The sequence below is a fragment of the Culex quinquefasciatus genome, chromosome 2 (assembly GCF_015732765.1).
Source record: "Culex quinquefasciatus strain JHB chromosome 2, VPISU_Cqui_1.0_pri_paternal, whole genome shotgun sequence".
NCBI lineage: Eukaryota > Metazoa > Arthropoda > Insecta > Diptera > Culicidae > Culex > Culex quinquefasciatus.
The window spans coordinates 94,071,914-94,084,195 of record NC_051862.1 but is presented as its reverse complement, the minus strand read 5'-3'; the positions used below and the strand labels follow the sequence as shown (position 1 = coordinate 94,084,195).

Here is a 12,282-nt window from a genome sequence, read left to right as displayed (position 1 = left end):
TCATTTACCGTTTGGAGAAGAAGTTGGTGAACCGGGAGGTAGATTCTGACTTTTGACCCAGTACGGGTGTGCTCGGAGCGGATCCTCTTCGACATGCTTTCTCGTATGATGTGTCTGGAAGGAAGAAAGAGATTCATGAGTGTTACGATCACGCAATTGAAGTCACCATCAATCATCATCACGACGAATTTTTACGACCGCAAAGTGAAACGTCGGGTCATTGATATTAATTGTGCCACTGCCACCAGTTCCTGAACAAGTGTGAAAGTTCCCCCTTCGGGGTTGATCTCGCGAGATTCGGACCGGCATGTGCATCACATGCACTTTCCAGTGTTTTTATTAGATTTATTCTCGCCGCGAGCGGAACCACATTTGGAAAGCATGTGCTGTGGAATTGTTTTTATTGGACTTCCTGGATTTCACCAACGCCGAGTCCAATTGGTCATTAGGATTACTAACAATGTTTTGAAGAACTAACCGATGAAACCTTTAGCCTTTCATCGGCAGACGAGCAGACTCCACGCGTGTTTAATGAAGCTTAGAAACTCGAGAAGATGATCAACGAAAGCAACAAAAAAAGCAAAGACATGGAATGTGACCTTTTGCTGCGCTTCGTTCGAATAAAAGAGCCAACATTGAAAGGCGAATGATCACATCTATAACCTTACACACATCGCACACACAGTTTAGTCAGAGTCAGAGAGTCGTAATGAAGATACAATAATACAATCAGCGTCCCTCTACTCTGACTGCGCGGTTCATGCTGATCGCGAATCCACAAACTTGAAATATGACCCTGCTCGTGCTCATATTTCCAGCGGACCTTCGTCGTCGTCTTAGAGCTATTAGGTGTCACCTCGTGGAATCGTCGCTCGTGGTGGGGTTCTGCATCAACAGGGTTCGGTGACGACATGTCTTGCACGCACGAATGAAATAACATTCAGATTTGGATTTGAAATGGGGTTTGAAAGATGTTGATCACACATTAGCAGGATTTTATGTTGAGATTTGAAGAATCACAAAAAAAAACTGATGATGAGAAATCTAATTCATCACGATCTGGAAATGTTATGACAAAATGTTCAACATGATTCATATGAGACATGTTTAATCGCTATTTGATGACCGTGTGCAGTACAGTTCTCATTAAAATGTTATTTTTAATTTTTCTTAGATGATAAAGGAAGCATGTAAAGGCTGAAAAATCTATTTTCAAATGGGTTAAAAATATTACTTTTAAAAGACTTTTAATTTTTAAATTCTTCTGAAAGATACAAATATCAATCATTTCTTGGATCCTAGTTTGTGGTGAAATAATATTTTTTTATTTTAAATTGTTTTTCCTTAGGGTGGCTGTTGGCGTGGTTCACAGTATATGATAAAGACAAAAGTGTTTGATTGCGAGCGCATTGGCCGAAATTTTCAAGCATCATGGTTCCAAAATCTAGCCTGAAAATTTGAGCTCATTTGGTTAGGGTTAAGTGGCTCCACGATTGACCCGAAGTTAGTTGAACCAATTTACTATGGGAAGTTTATATTTTACTTCCCTTTTACTTTTACTTTTACTTTTATATTTAGATTTCCCAAACCCCTATCAAAATCTGGAGTTTTTTTTGAAAAGGACCTATAAACCAAATTTTAAATTTTTGCTTTTTGGGTGTTTTAAGAACCGCCTTGAGTCAGGGGTATTCAAAAACAAGAAAACATTCAAAAGAACTAGCCAAAAACCGAAAAAAATCTGACAGACAAAAATTGATAATTGAAGGGGAAGAAGGAAGTTTTTATTATTCTTTATTATAGAGTTTTTCAGCCTGCGGCTGGTTCAACTCTTGGAAGAAAGGATATGAATTAAATCAAAACTTGTAAAATTGTGATAGTTTAATTAATAATTGTTAATGGTTTAAGGTTTCATTTACATTTTCAATAGAACAAACCTATTAAAAATCAGTACGACGATCTCTCCCACAAAATCGTACAAACCCAGCCAACAAGCGGCGCCTATTCGCATATTTTATGACCAACACAGCTAACTGACTGCTCCTACTGGTGGGACATAATTGCAGTTTAAAAAACACCAAGAAAACAACGTTTTCACTCGTCACTTTTTACCCCTACAATCTCTCACACGAATAGATTTCTCTTTGGCAGCAGCCAACGCCACCGGGAGACACATATAGGTGGATGTCCCCATAACTATGCATAACCGATCAGATTAGATCATTAACCGGTGCCCCAGGCGAAAACAGTACTAACCCTTGGTGCACCAAGGGTTAACCGCACCACAGCCTAATTAAGCTGTGTGGTGTGGTTTGTGGTTCACTCTCACTTCCGTCCGCAACGATCCAAGTTGGCTCCGCGTTTCAAACCAGTATCGTTCATTGGCACCGCCGCGATCGATGAGTTTATGAAATATTCAGTGTTCAAAATTAATCCAAACTTAATTAGCGGTCGCTCGGGCTAATCTGCTAATAGGATCAGATCGAGAGCAGGTTGGGCAGCTGGAGGACGTCGCCGGTGCACAGGGTTAAGTGACACTGCTGAACCACGGCGCTGAGCGTTTTCCATATTCGGAATTCAATTATGGGCTACTGCTCGACTAGTTTAGCTCTCAACCGTGAGACGTCTGATCGATGTGAAAGTTTAATTAACATGTTGTACTCCGGCGTGTCTCGTGAGTCTACTGACGGATATGACCCGGTCTTAAAGATGACGAACTGGAGGTCTACCGGTTCGTGCACTCCGGTTGCTTTTCGGGGGTTGACCTTTTGATTAAAAGCTCCACAGAGCGTGCGCGCTCGCGCGGATGAGATTCCATACCGTGAATAATAACTATGGCTTAAAATTTCAATTTCCTGCCGGTTCACGGCTTAAAGATCGACTTAACCGTGCGTTTAATTCGTTCCACTTGGGGTTTTGGAATTTGTGCGTGGACGACGCGTCAAATGTGCTTAATATCTATGTTAATTGAGCTGAATTGCCCTCTCTCAGCTGAAATCAACTGAAGGTTTACGCATTCCAACCCAGACTCAGAATCGTTCGCCAGATGGAATTTGTTCGTAAGGTCGTAAAAATCTCTCCCTTTTGATTGGGACCAGCATACCAAAAATGTTTATGCTGACGAATCTTTGAAGGGAGTTCAGACGAACTCAATTGTACTTCTGTTCAGCTGGATGGATGGATGGAAGCAAAAGGTGTTAATTTTTTGACAGGGGAAAACGGTCGGTGGCTGACGACGGGCAGTATTTTGTTTCACGCCGTGACGAATCGGGTTTGTTTGCAACATTGTAAACCCCTTTTCAGCGTGATTGTTGCGAACTATTAGCTCTACCTAGCTGCCATAAAATGCGTGAATCGAATAAAAAATTGCAACAATGTAAGGGGGTTCGTTTAGTGCGAATTATAACCAGTTTGGTTTGTAACAATGTTGGTTTTATAACTTTTGATTTGATGTGCTTCACTGATGAATTTGTGAATGTCTTTCAATGATTTACGACGGAAATCGAATGAAATCAAGAAAATCACAAAGTATGTGCAAATTAATTGTCAACATATTCAATAAAATAAAAACGTGACAAAAGTTATGCATGTCCCAAGAGTTATAAATTTAGGCCGTTGCAAATATTTTTCAAAGTTTATGTCGCCCCCCACCCCATTGTTCCAAAAAATCAGGAGCAAAAAATATATTTTTTCAAAAAACTTCAAAATTTTAATGAAAATAAATGTCGTTACAATTAAAAACAATCTAATGCGGTTTTTTCTGCATTGATACAGTCATCCCTCATATTCGGAACAGTTTACATATCTGCCAATGTTCAACAAATCATAGAAAATCGATAATTGAACATAATGATTTGCTTTTTCCATCATGTGATACGGAAAAAAAAACAAATTTCAAAATCGTGAATTGTGTTCACGAATTTGAGAACCACGAAGAAACTTATTCATGAGTATGGTGCATTTGCACTATAAACGTGGTTCTCAAATTCATGAACACATTTCACGTAGACGTAGATTTTGGCACTGACTACTACGATGATCTGAACACTAAGTTTCATAAAAACTATTTAACGTTCCTTTTGAGATTCAAAGAGTAAAATAAGCTTAGGGAGATCTCTGAGTCCTAACCTCACACGTTTTGCATATGGTCGCTGTCGTGCTAACTTGTCGCACGTGCATTTTGGACCAAATCGAGTTGAGAATGCTCTTTTGTGCAGCTCACAAAGCCACACCTTTTGTCTTTCACAGATACCCAAAATTTGATTTAATCCTGAGATATTCGATAAAAACCGAAAAAAACTCCGTGCATTTTTTGTCACATTTCGTTTCAAAGAGGTTTCAATCTTGTCGTGCTAAAAGGCAAAGGTATTTCAGGCCAGAACGCGTTTGACACCAACAAAACGTGTTTGTTAGAAAGTGACGATTCTCGAGATTTTCAATTTCCCGGGAATTGAGAGTTGAATTCGGCCATTTGCCGGGAATTCCCGGGACCCGGGAGTTTTTTTATACACAATTTCTCAGTATCGGGATTATTGCAATCTGATAAATGACGACTCAACACAACAATGTCAAGTTGTTTTTTTCCTTCTTAGAGTCAATTGTACGTAAGAAATGTCAGTTATCAGAAAAAAACCCGAATATTCACAATTGGCAGGCTTTAACTTTACAAAGATAGTCAGAGGTTTTTTTTTTGCGAAACGCAAAATGACTTAATAACATCGAAAAAGGAAATTACCTTCCCGGGCAGACAAAATTCATGCCATTTCAATAACAAATACTGTTAAAATAACAAAAAGTGTTATGAGATCTTCCTGAAAAATCCATTTTTGCATAAGGGTTTAATAACAGTTTATGTTATCATAAAAAAAATGTTATTGGTCTGATATTGATTGAAAGCCAAAACAACTTTGGAATAACATTTTTTGTTATGGAAAAATAACTGTTATTGGAATGATCGGATTAGTTGTTTAAATAACAAAAAAGAATAACAAATATTTGTTCGAAGAATAACTAAAAATGTTATTAGTCTGTTATTACAATAACAATCCAATAACAAAAAAATCATAATGGCGAATAACAAAACTTGTTATAAATAACTATGGCCAGTGATTTTTCGCGATTTCGCGGAAGCCGCGTAATCCGTGAAATTTTACCATGACCGTGAAATTTCGTAAATACCGTGAAATGCCGCGAAATTCTTATTAATTAATTAACCAACTGTCCCTAAGTGTATTTGAATATCGAGTTTTTTTTATTCGAGCAAACCACAAGAATTTTAACAGGCATTTTGAAACTCATTTTCGAAAATACTGTTTTATAAAAAGTTTAAGCGAAATAAGCTTTGATTGTAACATGCCTTGGATAAAACAATTTGACGTTCAAAGCATGATTTTTTTTACAATTCACAAAAAATGTGAACGGACGATTTTCAAAACTGCAAAGAAAGAAACTTCAGAGCAGTTTTACTATTTATTTTCGAATCTCTGTAAAAAGAAAATTTTGTACAAAAATAAAGTTTTTTATGTTTTTAGAAATTGTTTTAAGCAATTTGCAACATGTTCTAATTTACTGGACTTATCAATAACAAATCGTCGCTTGTGTGCTATCTTGTGACACGTCCTGTCTTCTAACAGCAGACGCGTCTCAATCTAGCACACAAGCGACGAAATGGTAAACAAAACTGTTTTAAATGAATTTTTTGCTAAATACTTAAATTTCACTATTCCTGAAAACCATTTGCAAACAAAATATCGCTTAATCTACTAATTTTACTTTTGGTGGATTTTTCGAATAGTTGTGATTATGTACTTCGTTTTAAAGATAGTTTTGCAAATTAAATTAAAAAATGTCAGTAAAATTGGGATGGTTGAATCGTAAATTCCAATAGAAAAAAGTTTGCTATTCTTAAACAACTGCTTACTTTTTCAGTAACTTTCCTGTACACGATTTTGAGTTAATTTTAAGCTAATTTTTGGGATTTTTGAGTACCGCGAAATTGCCGTGAAATTCCAATGTTTTGAAATTGGCATGCCGCGATATTTCAATCTTTTCGCCGTGAAAAATCGCTAGCCCTATAAATAACGTGAAATGTTATTTTCCTAGTATTTTCGAATATTAAAAAAGTGTTATTCCCATGTTATTTCCGTCTGCTCGGGATAAAAAACGTAATTAACTTACTAAAATTAGATAAGGAGGATTGCTATCCTCAGGAGAGAATATGGAGGATGAACTTATTTTGAAAAGTCTTTTCCCTCTTAGAAATAATAAATAAAAATACGATTTAACAAACTTTAGTTTTCATTTCTGGGGTGTGATTGCTAAGTATACTTTTAGTAAACTTTTGGCTCCTCTAAATTATAGTTATTGGGATTTTTGACAAGTTAAAATTTAAAATTTCTGGATAAAAAGATTAGAAAGGCATTGGTTTATTCGAACTTGAACATCAAATGTTCTAAACTTATAAGACACATTCTCCGGCAATGTACACCTTAGGATGAAATTTTGAAAAGCGTGTATGAGCTATTTGGATATTTTTCCTCGATTCTAGACTACTTGAAGCTTCAAAAATCATGGTTTTCACTAATTGATCATTTGAATATAATTTTGTACAAGTTGGTTAGTTTATGCATCAATTCGTGATAAAATCATCGTTTTAAAACATTTTTCTAAAAACTCCTGGTTTTCAGCGAAATAAAATCCAAAAATTATTCTTTTGATTGCATTTTGTAGGTTTTTAGTTGTACTAAACGGAAATGTCATGGGTTTGCAGTTTATCTTAAGTTAAGTATTTTTTCAAACTAGTGTAAGTTTACCATTTTATTGCGTTGCAACGTCACGAAAAAGGGACATTTGTCAACGAAAAACTAAACATTCAATCATTTTGATATTTCGGATGCTCTTTGTACTAGGAAAGAGCTTTCAAATGCAACCTAGAGCGACTTAATTGGTTGTCTAGATCCAAAGTTACAACAGGTTTAAGTTTGCGTTGCAACGTAACGAAATTTTAATTGATATTGGTCACATGGCAAAAAGTTGTATGCGTAGTTGGTTTTTGAAGATAAAAGGATTCTAAATATTATATAATTTTATATAATGTTTCTGAGCATATTTACAGAAGAATTTTACATGGGTCATTCACAAATTCCGTTACTTAAGTTTGTATGCAACTCGAAAAAAGTAGGTTTTTTTCATCAAACTTGTTGAACAAATCAAAATAGACCGATGTTCACAAGGGGGAAAATTCTAAAACTTTATAAAAAAGTAATCACGTGGTTACTGGATGGCCCCTTTATGATAAACTGATTTACATGAGGGTTCATTCTAATACAACGCAACGATTTTTTTTATCCCGCACCCTTATGTAGGCCAAATTACAGTGAAATTCACTAAACAATCAAAATCACGTGATTCGATTGTTTTTTTTTTACAAGCTTTTGTCACTTTGTTGTTGGACGAACCCTTACCTAAATAAGTTGTATGCAACGTTTAGTTGTTCACAATTAAAAATGTTATGTTGCGCAGTTAAACAGTTATATTATTAATTTAATTTAAAAAGCACAAAAGTCAACAAAATAAGTTACGTTGTTTGCAGATCACCCCTTAGGGGCCATGAACAAATGATATGGGCACTTTATTTATAAATTTCAGCCCTCCTGAAAACATGAAGCTCCTCACCTCCCTTCTAAAACTTCCACGTGTTTTGTAAGTTGCCCAAAACCATTAAAATATTAAGGGAGCGTTCTTGCATTACGTAACAAAACATTTATATTTTTAGACCCCCTCCACTCCCTGGAAATACATTTCCGATACACTTTTTTGTATAAATCCTCGAACCCTCCTCCCTCCCCCTTGATATTACGCCGTTACGTAATGCATGGACGTCCCGTTACATGGATAGAGGACGGGAGAGGGTTGTGGGGGGTTGTCCTTCGTGATAATGGAATAATACAAAAAAAAATATTTTGAAAAACTCTTTGGAAAACTTCGTTAATCGTACTGCAACTGTAAAAGCAGAATAGGGGGAGGGGGGGGGGGGGTCTAACATGGGCGGGCCAATCAATTCACATGTCCTTGTACTGTCTTTTAATGTCTTATAATCAAATCTTAACCTATAGTTATTCAGCCTAACAAAAACTATGATTTATTTTGAAACTATAATTTCGTGACGTTGCAACGCAACGAAAAACCCTGTTTTCAAAAACAGAGCGTTGCAACGTCACGAAATGTAAGCGGTCTTCAAAAATCGAGGTTTGATTTTTTCGAAAAACTAATGATTGCATTCGATTTGTTGGCCAATTTTACACTAAAAATGGAAGAAGAACTCCAAATTTGCCATTTAACAGAGCAGAGTTAATGGCGAAACATGAATTGGGTCAGGATTGAAAAACAGTCACGCGTTGCAACGTCACGCTACATATCCCCCTCTCAAAAATAGAATATTCGCTTATAATAATGTTTCAACATTGTTTTTTATAGGAAATTTAATGTACTTTCCGAATCTGTAATAACATATGTACCTTTTCAATGTAATTTTTGAGTTACAGCCGAAATACTGAAAAAAGAAAAGTCAAAGCGTTGCAACGTCACGGCGGAATGTGTCATAAGTATAAAATTTCCCGGGAGTCTCGACCAAATTTTCCGAAAATCGAGAGGTCCAAAAATGGTCGATTTCCCGGGAATTTGTTTGTTATTGTTTACATTGCGTGTTCTCGCATTTGTTTCTTAAAGGTCAAACATTAGAACGCATTTTTCTTGGAACGTCAAAAAGCGACGTGCGACAAGTTAGAACGACAGCGTCGATATAATCTTGCAAAATTAATTTTGCAACATATTATTCCAATTCCGAGAAATTATTAAATAATGTTATGATGCTCATGGCCGTTAAAGTGTTAAATATTTTTTGGCGATTTCGTTTTGAAAATATCAACACTTTCTGTCATTTTATAGTAACGAAATCACCTTCTGGTCAGCAGTGCTGAAAAGTTCATTATAACACTCATTTGAGTGCTGAAACGTGCATCGAAAAGTAATACTTTTTGCCACTGTTTGTTTATTTATGCATATATTTCTGGAAAAAATACTTAACGAACAGAAAAAATAATTTTTAGTGTATCTTCAACATCAATTTCAAATAGGACATAAAAAAATTAAAAAAAAAATGCCAAAGTTTTCTTAAGAGTCTTTTGGTTTTGAAAGAATTCAGTTCAAGTCAATTGTTTTATTTGAAAAAGTCTCGTTATATTTTATAGGTCCTTTTTATAGGAACTCCATAGCTTAAAAGATCTTTTTCAAAAACCCTAGAAATAAAGTTAAACTTTGACCTCGTAAAACTAAATTTGTCGAGTTAGTTTGCAATAGATACTAAGCGCCATTTGCAAAATAAAAGCAGACATTCGATTTGTTTTCAACCAATTTTCCAAATGCTCTAAATCCAAAAACCATGTAAAATTCTGTTTGTTTTAGCGAAAAACGCAAATAAGTGCTGCAGGTCGTGATGGCTGGCAAAATAACTCGAGATTCGTTGGATTTACCACAATCAAGAATATATATTAGGGTGTTTCAGCCAAACAAAAAAGTTCTCAGAATCAGGCAAACCGAGGTTCCCCTAGTAGAGGATACCCATAGGGACTCTCAAGCCAAATATCAGCCCATTTGGTTGAGAATTGGCCTGTCCCCAGCGGTTTAAAGTTTACATTGAAATTACTATGGGATTTTGTGCTTTCGTTCAATCGTTCCTACAGGTCTGGGGACAACATGGATTCACTCGGAATAAAGACAGGTGTGTAGGGGATGGTCCAATGAACACATTCCAGAAGGAATTAGGCTTGTCCATTCTGTCCCCAAGGTGCGCATTGGATCGACGTCTGGTGTCTCCAGAATCATCGATTCACCCTTCAAATGTACGCATTGTCCTTAGTATGCTATGACGGCTAGGAGAAAATTACGACGCCCCATGTCAGACGGTGAACACGTGGCAGAGCATCTACTCGAGTTTTGGCTCAGAAACATTCTTTAAAGTACTAAAATTATAATTATTGTTGTTCCTGTAAGAATTTCAACTATTCTAAATAACGTAAAATGATGATTTTGGGTTAATAATGCAATCGATGCCTCTCCACGTGTTCACCGTCTGATATGGGGCGTCGTGGTTTTCACCTAGCCGTCATAGCATACTAAGGAAATGCGATGCTTTTGAAGGATGAATCGTTGGTTTTGGACGTCGTTTTGGACACCGGACGTCGATCCAATGCGCACCTTGGGGACAGAATGGACAAGCCTAATTCCTTCTGGAATGTGTTCATTGGACCATCCCCTACACACCTGTCTTTATTCCAAGTGAATCCATGTTGTCCCCAGACCTGTAGGAATTATTGAACGAAAAGCACAAAAATCCCATAGTAATTTCCATGTAAACTTTAAACCGCTGGGGACAGGCCAATTCTCAACCAAATGGGCTGATATTTGGCTTGAGAGTCCCTATGGTTATCCTCTACTAGGGGAACCTCGGTTTGCCTAATTCTGAGAACTTTTGGTTTTGGATGAAACACTCTAATATATATGTTTGAAGGATTAATGTTAAAATGAATTGCCATTTCATTACTTTTTAAGAAAACTTCATAGATAATTTAGTTTGTTATTGGTTCTATCTTTCATTATGGATTTTATTATAGAAACCTCAAATGGCTTCACTGTTTGTTCAACTGTTCCAAAAAAAGCAACTGTCTCTCGACGCACCGAATTTACTCTGTTGTGTTTCTTGTCCCATTTCCGAAACCCGACAATCTCTGATGGCGGCCCAACCCGCGTCAACAACATTTACGATGAACCAAAACGCAGCCAGCAGCAACTCTAACGAGGAAGTCTTACGATCGTCGTTCAAACAACAATAAAATACTGCGGCAGCAGCAATCACCGAGGAAGGCTTTTACGAGTCAGATTATTTTTATTTTTCGGAAATTTTCTCGTTGAGCCAACGCGAGAGCTGGTGGCCAGTCCGATAGAGTTGTAGCACCTTTTTCCGTTCCTTTTTGGACATCTCGCCGTGATCGTGTGGCATTGTTTGACCTGGACGAAGCTTCCAATAGAATCGAGTAAAAGTGGATGCTGCCGGGGTTTTTTTTTGTTGACGCTTTTATGGCCGACCCTTCACCGATGTTCAGTTCTTTTTTTTTCGTTGTTCAATGTCTTCCCAGAGATTTGAACACGGAGATTTCGGGAGGTTCGACCTTTTTCGGAAGAGGAAATAAATTGTACTTTTCATCTTGATAGGACCGAGTGAAGAAAGAAAAAAACAGCATAGTTGCACATATTTTGTGGTTTTACGGCCCTCGGGCGATCAAAGTTCGACAGCATCGTCGACCTTTCCGAATCTTACACGGGACAGAACGATCCAAGTCGCGCAAGGCTTCACGGTTCACAAACGTTAAATCCGGTAATTGCCCGCCAATTGTGACACACGCATTGTGGTGGAAACCTTAGAAAAGTGTGTGTGAGCGTGTCGTGTTTCGCCCTTAACAAGATTTTCGAGCATCAATTTGCTTCGCATTTGCAGTCTGTTGCGCTTTCTTAGCCGGATTTCCTCCGCCGTTGTGAGACCAAAGACTAGACATGATTTTTTTTTTTTGAGACATGGTGAGGAGACCACCCTGCAAGAAGGGGAACGGAAGTAAGTTGGCCTAGGCTCATAGGGTTAGAACAAGTAGCAGGTACGATATATTTTTAAGACTGTTAGTAAGAAAATTGAAACTTTTAAAATGTAACATGTAAGGCTTAAATGTAACATGTAAGGCTTAATTTTCAATATTTTTTTCGTTTCAGGAATAGCCTAGACCCTTCGACACTTAAATAAAATTATTATATATAAAGATAAAAAGGCCTGAAAAGTTATTTTTTGAGTTTGAAGCAACAGTACATCTTTTAACAAGTTGTTGTTATTTTATTACTTCAAGTTTACGAGACTTTACACTTAAATGTATTTATCTCAGATCGCTAAGATTTATCGTAATTCCAAAATCTTTAAAACAAAAGGATTTCAAGAACACTGGCATTGAGTAAACTTGCAGTTTAAACCTGAAAATTTATATAAATAATCCAATAAACACGATTTCAGCAGCTATTTAACCTACCACTACAACACCCCGTTCAAACACCCATCATCGAACCCGCATCCTGCCACTTCCAAGTGCGTGTCGTGCCCGGGCTTGATAATTCCGTTAGATAATCTCACATTTCACACTTGGCCCAAAGGTCAGCCAGCATTCGATACCGTGCAGACTGCCAACCCAA

The 12,282-nt window shown here is 37.0% G+C and overlaps 1 protein-coding gene across 1 annotated transcript in view; it reads right to left on the bottom strand.

Moving 5' to 3' along the window:
• The window catches only part of LOC6046924 (ras GTPase-activating protein raskol), a 35,657-nt gene that overhangs the window by 4,964 nt on the left and 18,411 nt on the right, over window positions 1–12,282 (bottom strand). The window contains exon 2 of the mRNA XM_038256971.1: window positions 9–114. Coding sequence (XP_038112899.1) covers window positions 9–114 — 106 coding nt within the window. The remainder of the gene's footprint in view (window positions 1–8; window positions 115–12,282) is intronic.